General features: G+C 35.2%; 1 protein-coding gene across 3 annotated transcripts in view; it reads right to left on the reverse strand.

Annotated features, from left to right (window-relative positions):
- The window catches only part of ASB3 (ankyrin repeat and SOCS box containing 3), an 83569-nt gene that overhangs the window by 30948 nt on the left and 36762 nt on the right, over positions 1-15859 (reverse strand). For all 3 annotated transcript variants that reach the window (XM_032497544.1, XM_032497545.1, XM_032497543.1), the window contains 3 exons: positions 5851-5963; positions 5141-5276; positions 2340-2517 (listed from right to left, as the gene is read on the reverse strand). In XM_032497544.1, coding sequence (XP_032353435.1) covers positions 2340-2517; positions 5141-5276; positions 5851-5963 — 427 coding nt within the window. The remainder of the gene's footprint in view (positions 1-2339; positions 2518-5140; positions 5277-5850; positions 5964-15859) is intronic.

Here is a 15859-nt window from a genome sequence, read left to right on the forward strand (position 1 = left end):
CAGAAGACCTAAACAAGCAATTCTCCCATGAAGACATATGAATGATCAACAGGCATATGAAAAAATGCTCAATATCACTAATTATCAGAGAAATGCAAATCAAAACTACAATGAGGTATCACCTTACACCAATCAGAATGGCCATTATTCAAAAGTCTACAAATGATAAACACTGGAGAGGCTGTGGAGGAAAGGGAACCCTCCTACACTGCTGGTGGGAATGCAGTTTGGTGCAGCCACTGTGGAAAACAGTATGGAGATTCCTCAAAAGACTAGGAATAGATTTATCATATGACCCAGTAATCCTGCTCCTGGGCATATATCCAGAAGGAACCCTATTTCAAAATGACACCTGCACCCCAATGTTCATAGCAGCAGTATTTACAATGCCAAGACATGGAAACAGCCTAAATGTCCATCAACAGATGACCGGATAAAGAAGATGTGGTAATATTCATACAATGGAATACTATTCAGCCATAAAAAATGACAACATAATGCCATTTGCAGCAACATAGATGTCCCTGGGGAATGTCATTCTAAGTGAAGCAAGTCAGAAAGAAAAAGAAAAGTACCATATAAGATCGCTTATATGTGGAATCTAAAGAAAAGAAAGAAAAGAAAAGGACAAACGAACACAAATACAAAACAGAAACAGACTCATAGACATAAGAATACAAACCTGTGGTTGCCAGTAGGGAGGGGGATGGGAAGGGACATACTGGAAGTTTGAAATCTGTAGATACTGACAGGTATATATAGAATAGATAAACAAGAATATACTGTATAGCACAGAGAAATACATGCAAGATCTTGTGGTAGCTCATGGTGAAAGAGAATGTGAAAAATAATACATGTACGTTCATGTATAACTGAAAAATTGTGCTCTACACTGGAAATTAACAGAACATTGTAAACTGACTATAACTCAATAAAATAAAATTTTAAAAAAAGCGTAAGTTCTTAAGATTATTTGTAAACTTACCTCCAAAACTCAGTTGGAGAGAAAGAACTAATCTACTCTCCTGAAATTAAAAATAAAACTGTAGGGATAATGTAAGCCAGGAAATTCCCCTCTTTCTGGGAAAAGAAAGGTAAAGCTACTCCAAAGTATCTTTATAAAATTCCTTCTCTTTGCTACTTTTCCTTAGGTAAGGCAAGACTAAGATAATAATATTTAGGAAGAACTTATATTTCACTATGGAGGAAATCATCAAATAGGATTCTCAAAACTGAGAACAAATAAGGGCAAATTCCCAAGAGGGTTTTGGTATCAATTTAAAGCTCAGAGTATAATTGTACCTAAGATTTATAATTAAATAATCAAGTTAAGAAAAACATCAAACTTTAAAACCCAAGCATTTTGTTAAAATAAAAAAATCTATTTAGTGTCTCTTACATTTAATAAATGTGTTCAATTTTTTAATGGGTGGAAAAATTATACTCTTCAAAAAAACACAAACATGATTACAAACATCTTTAAGGAAATAGTAAAATACCATGCCACCTAGTGGCATAATAACAAAAGTGCAGAATCTGTTTTTCTACTATGTAAACATACTAAAGACAAGCCCATTTCACTATTACTTTTTAAATAATACTAATAATGTTATAAAAATTATGACTGGAGTATTATGACTCTAAAAACTTTAAACATGTATTTTAAAAAACTGATGCCAATTTATATTAATAGGCTGCCATATTCTCATAAGTATAACCAGGTTAATAACTTCTAAGATCCCTGGAATCCCCAATTTCAGGGAGTTCCTTCTTTAAGTCTCTCTCTCTCCAGAAAACACCAAAAATTTCATAGGAACTTTGGGTTAAGAAAGAAGAGTAACAGAAGCATGAGAAAGTACTGGGCTGAATTTGAAATCAGACAAAGAGAAGTTCAAAGGGTTCAAGATGTGGAGGACGACCCAGAGCACACGAAAGACAAAGACAACTCCAACAGGGGTCACAAACTCAAAAACTTTCTGGCCTCAGGGAGGTAACATAAGTAATTTGAATAAAGCCATCAAATTGGTAGCTAAAGACGTCTGGGATAAAAATGGAAAGAAGTGGGGGAGTACAGCCACAGCTTAAGAAGTCAGAGGGAAGACTTAACACCTGAAGAAAGCCCCCAGAGCTACCTCGCCTCACCCTAGGAAAGGGTAAGACTAAGAATCTCCGGGCATGGCACAGGGGACAGATGCGTGGGTGGATCTAATCACTCAGGGGACTAGTAGAGAAGGGAATACCAAAGATTATGCCTGGATGCAAACAGTCTGGCCAAGAAGTCTATTCCTTACTACCTTTGAATTATGAGTTCACTTTTATTCTTCATCTTTAACACTTACTTTGTATGGCCCATCTGTGCAGCTGCATGAATAGGTAACTGCCAATTGTCCTCATTACAGTAAAGATCAGGATCTGCCCCACTGGACAGCAAAAGCTCCACACATTCTGTGTGGCCCTCTTGAGCAGCAATGAATAAGGGAGTAGCTTTGTCCAAGGCTTGACAATTGACATTTGCACCTAAAATAAAATATTTAACAGATAACCCTCATTTATGCAAAAAAAAAAACAAAACCATGGTAATTAACATAAATTTCAAAGCAGCTGCCTTAAAAAGGTTTCACAGTACAAGAGTTTTTCCCCTTTGGTGGATACTGATGTTGAAACATACTAATTTTCATAACTTATTGGTAGTCATTTAAATTGGTTCTGCTTTTATATTAGCAAGAAAGTAAGTGATTAATATTTTAGAATTCATTTTTAAGCTAAAATAAAAATCTTACTCAATGAAGGATTCATTTCATTCCAATCCCTCCTCCAACAAGCACTCTGAGGTCATTTAAATCATCAGTCATTTAAAAAAGGAAAAGCACAAGCCATCAAATATGGATAACATTTCTGATAATTACTGAAAGGATAAGAAAAAGCCTATATTATGAGACTTCATAGATGCACTAATTGATTCAGATTCAGGCTAAGAATTGTAAAAAAAAAAAAAACCATTCAGCAGACATGACATACATGGCAGCTGTGCCTTAAAACTAATGTTCACTATACTCTTCATTACATCAGTTTTCTTCATGACAGAGCCTACAATAAACAGAAAAAGGCCTATTTAAATGGGTTTCTAAGCTGATTTTTTAAGCATAAATCTAATCAATTATTTAGATGCTAATGTATAAAGATGTGAAAAAGTTTAAAGTGACCTCAAGTTTTGCAAAGGTTTCAAAAACAGAATTTCCCAAACTTTTCTCATTGACAAATAATGTGTTAAGTATGTTAAGTATGTGTTAATACACTACCATGAGAATTTTTAAATTTCTGCAATACATCTCAGTGTTAAAATCATCACCATTAAGGGAGAAAAGATTACTCTTTATTTAAGAGGATGTTCCATAAATACACTTTGAATAAACCAAAGCCCTGAGATGGGTAAAAACTGGGCAAAACACAAATTGTAAGTTGCAGTTTATGGAACGGTCAGAAATTCCAACTGAATATTCAACAAGTCTAGATATATAGAATCTTCTTGACTTGTACAAGGTAGATGCTTCACCTATCAGCCTCACTACACAGTAACTGAGAAAAGACTAAGTGACGAAAGAAACCTACTTAACTTTCTTTTTTAAACAATGTTCTATTTTGATTGACAATTTCAATGTATCAGGAATAAGGAACCAGTTTCTGTAAGACTACAGGTAGGAAAGTTGGGAAAATGACAGATAATTCACTAAAAGGAAAGTCATTTTAAAAAGTTAGAAGCATGTATATTACATTATAAACGTACCTACATACCTTTTCAACTTGTCGTTCATAATTATTCAGAGAGGAAGGGAGGAGGGAAAAAAAGAACAAAGCAAAACAAAACAGGTGCTTAGGGTTCCAGGAGACAGGATCAGCATGAGGAGTCATTAGAGTGCAGTTTAACCTATTTAACCTGAATGTTACTAACCTAAATATTAGTTACATACAAACTAGTGGGACTAGAAGTCATAAATGTATCAGGATAGTTCTCAGGAAGGTACAACGCAGAAGGAAGATGAGAAATCAGAAGTCCTGGATCCAAGCTCTGATTCTGCCAGGAAATACTTTCTAGATCTTTGGCAAGGCACTTAAACGCTCAAGGCTGGGATTCTAATTACACACACACACACACACACACACACACACACACACACATGCTTGAATGATTCTGGAGATTCTCTCAATGCTCAGATTTATAGACTCAGTATCTGTAACAGGTATCTTAATTTAACACTTAATGAGTACTTGTTTCTTATGCTTCCTATTTGAACTTAAGAATTTGAAGGTTTGTAAAGAGAAAGTAGGAATAAGAAAATATGTACTCTGCTGTCTAAATGAACTTTGTTTTGTGTATTTGGAGGTAATTTATTAAAAGTTTAGGAATTATAGAAGATATCTGAGAAGCCTAGGTATTAAAAAAAATATTGCATGATGGCATATCTGGTCTATTTCCCATCTGCCTTGACTATCCATGTTTTGTCACATTAGCACGTTAGCACATACACAGTGTTTGGAAGAACTGAAAAGCCCTTGCATACCAAATGTTTCTGGTCACAGAAAAGTCACAGAGAATAAGAATGTCACCTCAGCACCATCTTCTCTGACAATGCTGAATATGTAATAGTTGTCACCGAGAAACCTTTAGCAGGTTTATATTGCTATTAACATTAATATACTGTACACATGCTTTGAAATAAACCCACTTAAATATCACATAATTGATCAAAACATACAACTCAAAGGGTTAATACACAAAATAACTAACTAAAAAATTAATTAGGCCTGTACGAGTCTTTTACCATGGGAAGCTGGAAATGGTCAGGTTCCTATAGGAAAGGACAGCCCCATCATTCATCTTGCCAATAAACCTGCTGGAGTGATATATCATTATGGTCCTACTCAGATAAATTAGTAGCTGTGTATTGCTTATGTTGGTAATAGAGACTTAGCAACCAGGCTTATAAAATGCACTTGTATATATATATCTTATTTACCTCTAATATAAAACCATAAATTTCAGAACCTGATTTATATCTGGTCAAGAATTATTCTTCCTAGGGAGATACAAAGTTAAAACTCATGATCTTAAACAACGCAGAGGCTAATGGATTATTCTTACCCGATGAAATAAGTATGCTCAAGCTTTCTAGCTTGCCATACTGAGCAGCCACAAACAAAGGTGTGATTCCAAAGTCATCCTGGCATTCCTTGTTTGCTCCTTTTTTAAGAAGCAATTTTATGATCTCAGCATTCTCCTAAGGCACAGATTCATATTTTAAATAAGAGAAAACAAAGAAAATAGAAGATACTGCTTTTCTTACTGCTTTGTGTCTGTGTTTTATCCTCACTCTTTTTTAAGAGAGTATTGGTAGATGGGAAGAAAGAGTTAATCAGATTATTCTGTACCTTTAGCTAGCCCATTAAACATAAACAGATGAAACATTGATCTCTAGGATTCTTACAAAATCCTACAAAATTTTGCAAGCCCAAGCACTAAAGTGTTATCACAGTTTCTAAACATGCTGCTATTAAAAAAAAAAAATAAGCCATTGCTCGTCATCAATTTATATCCCAGATATTCTGATGGTCTCTTAACTATGTTATCAACATTTGAAAAACTTAGATAATCCCTGCAGCCCCAAACTGCTAGAACTACTAGAGCAATGGGCTTATTCAGAATGATCATTAGCATTTAGACTGCCTTTTCTGTACTGCACTAACCATCATAAATCACAGGCAAGCAGGAAGCAAAAACTGTACAGAACTGTCATTTTAAAAGGGTAAAACACACAATTTACATGGAAATGAAATAATAAATTCAGAGGTTACCTGAAAAGTAGCCTGGTGCAAGGCGTTCCATCCACACATAGAATGGGATCCATTAACATTTGCTCCATATTGAAGCAACAGCCTTAACACATCTATCTGTCCATTTTCAACAGCTGCAATACAGCAGTCAAAAAAATTACTGTCAGTAAAGAAGCATGTTTGTAGGACTGGGCACTTTGGTGATGTTCTCATCACTTATTCACCTCAGAACTCACAATGCTGTGATCATTCCTATCAACAAATCAAAACATACGTACTTCTTATGCAATGCCAAAACATTTATCACAATTGTCTTAGCCCAAACCCATTGACATCTACATTCTTTCTGTACACATACAAAATTATTTTCAATTGCTTCTTAAAAGATACAGAGGAAATGGAAGCAAGAGGCAAACATTTATACTCTGATAATGGAGACAATATGTTTCTATTTTGTTAAAAAATGCAACTGGTAGGGCGATGGGATGAACAGGTCAGAAGAAATAGCACCAATCTGGACAAAGAGTCTCAAAAGAACTGAAAGGCTTGCTACTATTACTATCTGATCACAAATGACAATAGTCACTGACAAGCAAACTAAAAGCAGAATACTCCAAGTCTGTATCTTAGATTTTCTTTTTACCATCATAAACAACAATCTTTGTTAAAATGATGTTCTTGTATCAACCAGTGAAAATATAGTAAAACTTTGCTTATTTGAACTAAAAGGGGACTCCAGATAAATTTGAGTGTGTTGTTAAAGAAATGCATATTCCTTAACCATAGTAACTGAAACTAATGACTTCCAAGTTGCTGCTAAAGTAGATCCTTTGAAGAAATGGTTGCATGCCTACAGAGGCCTAAAAATTGTGTCCTCTTTTACTGATTTCATCAAATTATGCTTTTTTCCCCCCATATATCTAATTTAACATTAGCACAAGATACGGATAGTTGTGAAAGATATGTGTAAAAGTGAAAGCTGAACATTTTGTTTTGATTATTATATACACTATAGAAGTCAGACAAAAAAATGATTTCCACTTTTAATATCATAAATATATTGAGACCTTATTTCTGCATCTCTAATAAAAAATGCAAATAGCATTTTTATAGCTCTTGCTAATTATTTCAAAATAAAGCAAATTTAATGGTTAATAATTAAGAAATAGTGGTTTAGAAAAGTGTAGTTAGAGCTTATATCTACTACCAAAGCCTCTACTTTGGAAGAGTTGGACTGACTTCTTCATCCTTATATAAAAAGTTACCAAAGTCACAGAGCTAATGCCTACCAGGTTGGAACCCAGGCTTCCTGTCTGTTGGTCAGGACTCCCTCAACTACACCTGGTAACATTAAGAATAGGAATCAGCAAACTGTTTCTGTAAAGGGCCAGAAAATAAATACAGATGGTCCTCAACTTAAGATGGTTTGACTTAACAATTTTTCAACTTTAAAATGGTGCAAAAGGATACACATTGAATAGAAACTGTATTTCAAATTTTGAATTTTGATCTTTTCCTGGGCCGGCAGTATGATCATCTCTCATGATGCAGGGCAGTGGCACCCAACTGCAGCTCCCAGTCAGCCACACAATCATGAGGATAAACAATCGATACACTTAGAACCATTCTGTACCCATTCAACCATTGTGCTTTTCACTTTCTGTATAGTTTAAATAAATAACGTGAGATACTCAACATTTATTACAAAACAGGCTTTGTGTTAGATGATTGTGCCCAACTGTAGGCTAATGTAAGTGTTCTAAGCACGTTTAAGGTAGACTAGCTTAAGTTATGATGGTTTGGTAGTTAGATGTATTACGTGCATTTTCAACTTACAGTATTTTCAACTTACAGTGGGTTTATTGGGATGTAACCCCATCCTAAGTTGAGGAAGATCTGTACTCTATCACATCTAGCTTCTCTGGTTCAGCGTTACGTTTGTAAGATTTATCAATATCACTTCCTCTAGTTGTAGATCATTCATTTTCATTGCTGTATAGTATTCCATTGTGTAAATCGAACACAATTTATTTATCCACTCTATTGTTGGCAGAAACATTTTAGATAGCTTCCTGTTTGAGGCTGTTACAGAGTGCTACAATGAGAGTACTCGAGTACATGTCTTTTAGTGAACACTGATACATATTAATGTTGAATATATGCCTAGGAATGAAATTGCTGGGATACTGAGTATGTACCTACTCAGCTTTAGTAAATTCTTTCAAATAGTTTCTCAAAGTGGCTATACTAATCCACACTCTCACAAGCAATCCATCTTCTGGTTGCTCCACATCCTCACAAACACTTGGCATTTTCAATCTTCTTTTTAGCCACTCTGGCAGGTATGTAGTTTACTCTTACTTTAATCATCAGTAACTCCAAGTTCTCTTTGAAACTAGTTGAGTTTCAAATATTTTAAATAAACAAAATATAACACTGTCTTTAACCTGAGTTCCTTTGGGACTCACTAGCCTGGAGCCTGGAGGTACAAGTGAAGTCATGTTAACCATTAACTAAAATTTCAAATCCTGACTTTGGGTTACAAAAGAAACAACTTGATAAAAGCTATAGCTCACTGATGGTACACAGTATACTATATTGTGTTCTCTACTCTCATATATATTTTAAATGTTACACAATAATGTTTTTGTTTTTTTCACCAATTCACAGCCCCACTTGCTTAATATGGAAGCTGCATCTCCTGACAAATTCTACCGCACCAAGGATTTCTGCTCCCCTAAATAATCCTGTCATCTTCTGCTGTGAGACACATCCCTGATGCACTCAACTATAAAAGCCACTTGAGGGTTATAACTGGCACAGGGATAATAACAATTACGTCTCCCAGGCTATAGATGCCATCTATCTCCCAATTTGAAATATGCAAGATGCCAAAGTGATGCTGTTTTCCCTGCAGTGCCCACTGTACAGGCAACATGCTACCTCTGAGCAGCAGTGGAGAGGATGCCCTGTTCCCTAACCTGCAACATGCTCTGTCATGAGGCCTCCTACAGAGCAGGGCTGCTTATATCCCTGTGTCTCTCAGAGTCGCTCTGGAAGCAGACCCTTCACCTTCTGCCTTCAGCTCCTCTCAAATTGGCTCAAACATGAATCTGCAGCTGCAACGCCAGGCTGTTCTTCCACTCATCTCCCAGAAGCCCCTCTACCACCCAATCACTCAAATAAAAATCTCCACCTCAAAAACTTTAATTCTACCCTGGAATTTGCCACTTACAAGTTTATGACACAATTGCTCAGATATCTCAGATATATGTGAATTACAGTTTAGGATCAAGGTGGTACCCTAACTGTGATGGAAAGGACAGAAATTGTGTAGTCAGACACTCTGTTCAGCTGTGAGCAAGTTATTCCCTCAACCTCATTTACACTTACAAAATGAGGGCAATCTACTTCCCTATGGGCTTTTATGTTGATTGAATAATTAATGTAAGTAAATATAGTAGGTGCTCAATAAATGTTCCTTCTTTCCCCCCCTCAATCCCCCTTATCCCCATCCCTGATATACAACTGGTCAACTTCTTTTTGTAATAAACTTCACTGAGAGGATACTTCAGCTTTTCAATTATGAGAGGTTAGGCCATAATCACAATTCCCTCAAGACCAATACAGTCCTCCAACTAAACTTCTCACATTGGTCACCTTCAGCCCCTGCACCCTACGGACAGCCTCTTCCTTTTGCAGGATCAATCCTTTTGTCCAACAACTCAACTAACTGCAACTGTTACCCAGCACTACAAGAACTGCATATCCAGGTTCCCTTCAAAGTCAGAGTCCAGACCCTCAGGTTTCCCGAATTTACTGTCCAATGTATTTCCTCCATGATAATGATCTATGAATGGTTTTATTAGTTTAAATAAACATGTATGTTTATCTTTCCTCCTCACATACTGATTATGTCTTACAAACATATACACTATTTCCCATTCCCATAAAAGGAATCTAAAGCCCATAATCCTCTATCTTTCCATGGCCACTACTAGTATGAACAGTCATTCACTTGCCAGATTTTTCTCTCTTCCAAAAAACAGAACTGGATCTGCAGGTAGGCAGAAACTGTTAACACAGAAACTTTATGCTTTCTTGTTCTTCCACTTGTACTTGTACTTCCTGTACAAGTTTTCACAGACCCTAAAGAGAGTTACTTAGACTGTTTAGAGTTTAGAACTCTGACAATCACCTAATCCATTGAGAATAATGAGGGAAATTCAACTATAATTTCTACCATCCCACTGATAAGCAGAGCTGATTGGTGTTTCTTTGCAGGTGTTTCTTTGCTCCCTCAAATTCTCTATATAGGACCTACCTAGTACTGCATGCTATGGCAAAGGAGGCTAACACTTTAAACCAAAGAGGACTACTGCTCAGTTAAGAATGTATGAAGAGCTGCACTCTCCAACACAGAAGCCAGTAGCCATGCATGGCTCTTTAATTAACTTAACTTAACTTAAATTAAATTAAAATTTGAGTACCTCAATCAAACTAGCTTCATCTGACGTGCTCAAGAGTCACACTTGACTAGTGACCTTCATACTGGACAGTATAGACATAAGACATTTCCAAGTTCTACTGAATAGTTCTGGTTTAGAGTTTAGAATTTAACTGAATAGGAATTTAACCTAGAATACCAGGCATATCTATCTCCAAGATACATGCCTGTCAATGAGGACAGGGAGCCAGACCATTAGTTGTGTCACCTATGGCTTGGGGCAGTTGTTCCAAGGAGAGAAAGGAAATGAGTAATTCTGGAACCTGGAAAAGTACTGTGGACTCCCAGAGAGAAAAAGAAAGCAGAATCACAGGATCTGGTATTACACTGGCATCCAGTAGAGACCAGAGCCCCAGGATAAAGAACAAGGATGAAATAAAACACCTCACTTTGGAAGAAAGAGCTCAAAGTGCTGGGGCACACAGAGAGATGGGAGAAAGGTTTTCCTCCCTTCAATCCAAATAGGTATTACCTACAAGACTCCAGCTAAGATAGTAGGAAAGAAAAAACAGAAGCTCTGATGGTAGGGACACTGCCCCTCCCACAACAGGTCAGATTATTGTACTGAAGAAGCATAAAAGCAAAAGTATAAGATAGCAACGCTGACATGAGAATATCATTTCCCGCAATAACTTCTAGGGAGACATTTATATTTTTGAAGAAACATTTTTCCATTTCCTATATTTAAGAGTAAAAAAGAAGTAATCTGGGAAAACACAATCAGAATAACAAAATATTGTTGAAAAGAAGAAATCAAGGAAATAGAAGCAGTTGCTGGCCCACACAAAACTTCTAACCAAATCAAAACTTAACTGAGGCACGTAGCACATGGAGTGCAGTCACAAGCCCACACAAAGATTTCAAGAAGGCATGGACTCAACGTACGATTCTCATTTTGCAGAAATATGGCAGACCTATACATACATGGAAGTGATAAATCTTAGTAGGAAGAGTAAACTCTAACTAGGAATAGTAAACAATGACCATTATTAACACAGAATTAATTAAAGAATAAATTTCTAAAAGAGGGACTTTTTAAAATGTAATTATCCTACCAAATGCTCTTTTGGCTAAATATCTAATGTGACTATGTGTTCTAGGGAACTACTGTAGACAAGTTCTGCACCAAATGTAAATCATAGTAAGCTGAGTTTTACATCTGTAAGCCAGAAATATACTCTTTCATTTTAAGGCTCAGATTCTGACAGCAGTTCTACTGAGCAACATCATGGTCAGTAAGGCTTAATGAACTCTTTAACCACAGGCTGTCCATCTCCTCTAGTTATAGCAGCAGATCACCTACATATTCTATTAGTACATTTGATCTACATATGAATTTTTAACTGTATCTTTTAAGTTCCACATGTACTCTATTTGATCTACATATGAATTTTTAACTGTAGTTTTAAGTTCCACATGTACTCTATTTGATCTACATATGAATTTTTAACTGTAGTTTTAAGTTCTACATGTACTCTATTTGATCTACATATGAATTTTTAACTGTATGTTTTAAGTTCTACATGTACTCTATTCTCCATTATGCACTTCATTTTTCTATACAATTCAACAATAAAATAATCTTTCCATTGTGTACCTAATTTGAATAGAACTTTTTTCCCTACCTCTTTCACGAAGCAAAACAGAACATTTGTAGTCATTTTATCGACGGTGGTAATTCTCTGGTCCTGTGGTTACACTGACACCTGGCGGCGCTAGAAAAGAAACTAGACTGCAATGACAAGGGATTTTTTTTTCCTAGTGTTGTGAGTTCTATGTTTATTCTATGTGACTGCAAGAGTTTATGTTTTTCTAAGACTTTAGCTATTAAAATTCTATCCTAACTCCATAGATGGCATACATTAGTTACAACCTTTCACTATGGTGATATTACTGGTAAGGATGGAAAATTATTTCAAGAATGTCACTGGGTAAGTAGGACTGCCCAGTTATGTATCTCATAATTAACTTTTATAATCAGAACAGTTATAAAGTAAGGCTTTCTCATCAAAGATATAAACATAATTTCAAACCACTCTCCCTATATATTCAGATATATTCCTATAATGTGTCTTGGCCATGAATCTTTAGTCTGAAACGTAGTATTTTACTGCTATTTAAATTTTTTTTCTAAAATTTTAATGAAAAGTTATAATTCTTTCTTATAAAAAAGAGCTCATGTCAGCTCAATGACTAGCAATCTTAATGATGTATACTGATGGGAAAAACTGTTACCTCACAGACAAAATTCATACATTGAGAATATAACAGAAAGACGGTAATGAGTACTCCAATCTAATTCTACATGTTGCCAATGACATATCTCTGTTTCTGACAGAGAGGAATCTCATGGCCAATTAGATAAACACATCTTTCAACCACATAAAAGTCTCAGAAGACAAAAACCTAAAATTTCACCACCTTCCTATTTTTCCATGTTTCTCAAGCAACAGAGTCAAGAGAAACATCTGATTTAGATAGTATATCACCAAACTTAGACGTTCATCTAGAGCTGTAACACTGAATTCTACCACTTTCTGTAAGTATCCAGTTCACGTCTTTGAAGTACTCATATAGCAGTATTTGCCTTACTGGAACCACCTCTGTATGATCTCCACAGTATGGCTCCGAGAAATAAATCATGACACTGAGAAGTCCCTATCAGAGAAAAAGTATATGGCAAAACATCCCTCATCCCAAGGACTCCTAATTATATACAAGCAACACTTTTATTTCAGCTATGATAACCAGTGATACTCGTTCTACAATTAATTGGCCAATGGCAATAATAATTATGAAGAATGAAGAGACAACTGCATTAACTATGTAATGATCCAGTTTGACAGCACACATCCACACTGTACAGAAAGTGCTACTCAATATTGTTCATAGACAGACTGTTGGTCTGCCAACTGTTACCAGTCCTCAACAAAATAAGAAGTTTTAACCTGAATGAAAATCAGTTATGTCCCTAAGCACACTGTTTAGTTCAGCTGGTATTTTTCTTGAAAGAAGACTTCTTTGATGAAGGAAATAGTGCATCGATTTACACTAAGGCTCAAGCCCCTAGTAACAACAGACTGACATTTTGACTATCACTGACCTATGGAACCTAAAGAGAACAGCAATTGCACTGTATGGGTGGGGCAGAGGTGGGGAATAGCTCATCTAGGTCTATTTCTACCATATACTAGAATATTAAAATACTGAAATCAAGAATTTTTGTTTTACTTTAAAAATTAACATGGATTTCCAATCTTAATATTGTGGATAAAGTAAGCATTTTCTCTTACTCTTTTTTTTTAATTTTTTTTTTATTGAACTATAGTCAGTTTACAACGTTGTATCAATTTCTGGTGTATGGTATAATGTTTCTGTCATACATATATTCCTTTTCATATTCTTTTTCACTATGGGTGACTATAAGATATTGAATATAGTTCCCTGGGCTATACAATAGAAACTCGTTATTTATCTATTTTATATATAGTAGCTAGTATCTGCAAATCCCGAATTCCCAATTTATCCCTTCCAACCCTTTCTGCCCTGGTAACCATACGTTTGTTTTCTATGTCTATGAGTCTGCATCTGTTTTGTATATAAGTTCTTTTGTGTCTTTTTCCCCTTACTCTTCTTAGAAAGCATCCAAAAGCAATTATACCAAAATCAGCAAAGAAAATAAGAAACAATAACACACTCTCCATTTTTAGTAAAACTAGGATCCTGCTAAAACTCCAGATCAAAAATAAGTGGAGGCTTCCAAAAGAATGGAGGTCAACCCTAGGTACCTGTGGGAGAAAATGTCTCAACTGCACATCTCAGAAAAAGCTAGCAAAGTAAATGTCTCAAAGGTGAGAGGATGCCTCTGAGGTACAAAACATAAACTGCCAGCAGAAGGATATAAGATTCATGAGCTGGCAAGCAGAATGTCTCTGGACACAATTGAAATCTGAAAGTCAGAAGAGCTGAGTCTAAATAAGGAATTACACAAAGAAATTATATTTGCAAGAATAGTCTGTCTCTATTAACACAGAAGGGAAGCTCTGTTGCAAAAACCCCACAGCTGCCTATGCCCTACTGCTGGTGAAAGATAATGGCTAAATGAAGTCACACCCAAAACCATGAGTAAAAACAGAAACTAGCCAGTCTAGAATGTGACTTTAGCTCCTTGCCATTAAAAATCTCCCGAAAAAAGGTGAAGCTTGAGCAAAAACTCACATGAGTTATCACAGAGGAACATGCACAAATCTATAAAATTCCAGAAAGACTTATTAAAATAAGGAAAATAAATAAAAGGCACACCATGTCTCAGAGAAAACTAAAATAGGACAGGAAAAAATACTGTCACAAAAAAGAGAAGTAAAGTAGTGTCCTCCAACTTCAACTATAGAACACACGAGATTACCAGTAAAAAAATTTCTCAAAGAAAACGTGACCCAAGGATCATATACCTAATCAAACTGTTATCTAAGTATAAAATCACTATATTTAGTTATGAACATGCAAGAATTCAGGGAACATTATTTCCATGGGTCCTTTTAGAGGATTCTACTAAAGGAAGAATTCAGTTATCCAAGCAAGACTGGAAAAACCATGGCAAAATAACTGATGATAAACTTCTAAGCAATTTAACCACAGAACTATCAGAATAAAATAAAATAAAGGTATTAAGATGCCAGAATAGGATGCAAGACGTTATTTCCACTGACAATGTAATGTGATATAACAAACTAACAAATTTTTGGAAAGGAAGGAAAACGGGAAAAGAGTTACACAAGGAGAATATAAGGATATTGATTTCCTCACCTTTAAAAGCTGGAATTTTAACTTTACACATCAAATATGACAAACAAAATGACATACTGTATAAATACATTTAATTGTTGGAAGGTAACCCAAGAAAGGTGATAAATATACTAGATGCATAATTGCTTACCTTAAGGAATGATATAATCTTAAAACATAGAAGAGAATGATGTTAAATATAAAGTTACATCGAGAAGGTAAACAGAACAAAAATTAACATTTTTTTTTAAATGTAACTTTTTAGCGAAAAGCCATACTTCAGACCTGGGAAAACTCAAACTCCTATTTCCAATAACTAATATGCCCTCAAAAATGTTTATATCATGATTAATCTTTCCATTGAAAAAAATCTAAAAATAACTCCAAATATAAAGTTTAATTAATACAATACATGTTTAATACATAAATGCTAAACCTCAAAATTCCTAACACCTCAAAAAATAACTCTGAATGATCACTGATCCATGAAAATACTAGTGAAAAGTAAAATACAGGTTGGTTTGTTCAACTCTGGAACATATCAGCAGAGTTAGAGTTAAAGGATATGCCACATGAGCTAAAATATGGCATATCTGACAATTAAATATTGAAATAGGCAGCTCCCCATAACACTATTTATAAAACACTTTGTTCTTAATAAACATTACTGCTACATTTAATGTTGAAGGTTACATAGATTAAGCAGACTCTGAAGAACAAAAAATGAAAAATAATCCA

This window comes from Camelus ferus, chromosome 15 (assembly GCF_009834535.1).
Source record: "Camelus ferus isolate YT-003-E chromosome 15, BCGSAC_Cfer_1.0, whole genome shotgun sequence".
Lineage (NCBI taxonomy): Eukaryota > Metazoa > Chordata > Mammalia > Artiodactyla > Camelidae > Camelus > Camelus ferus.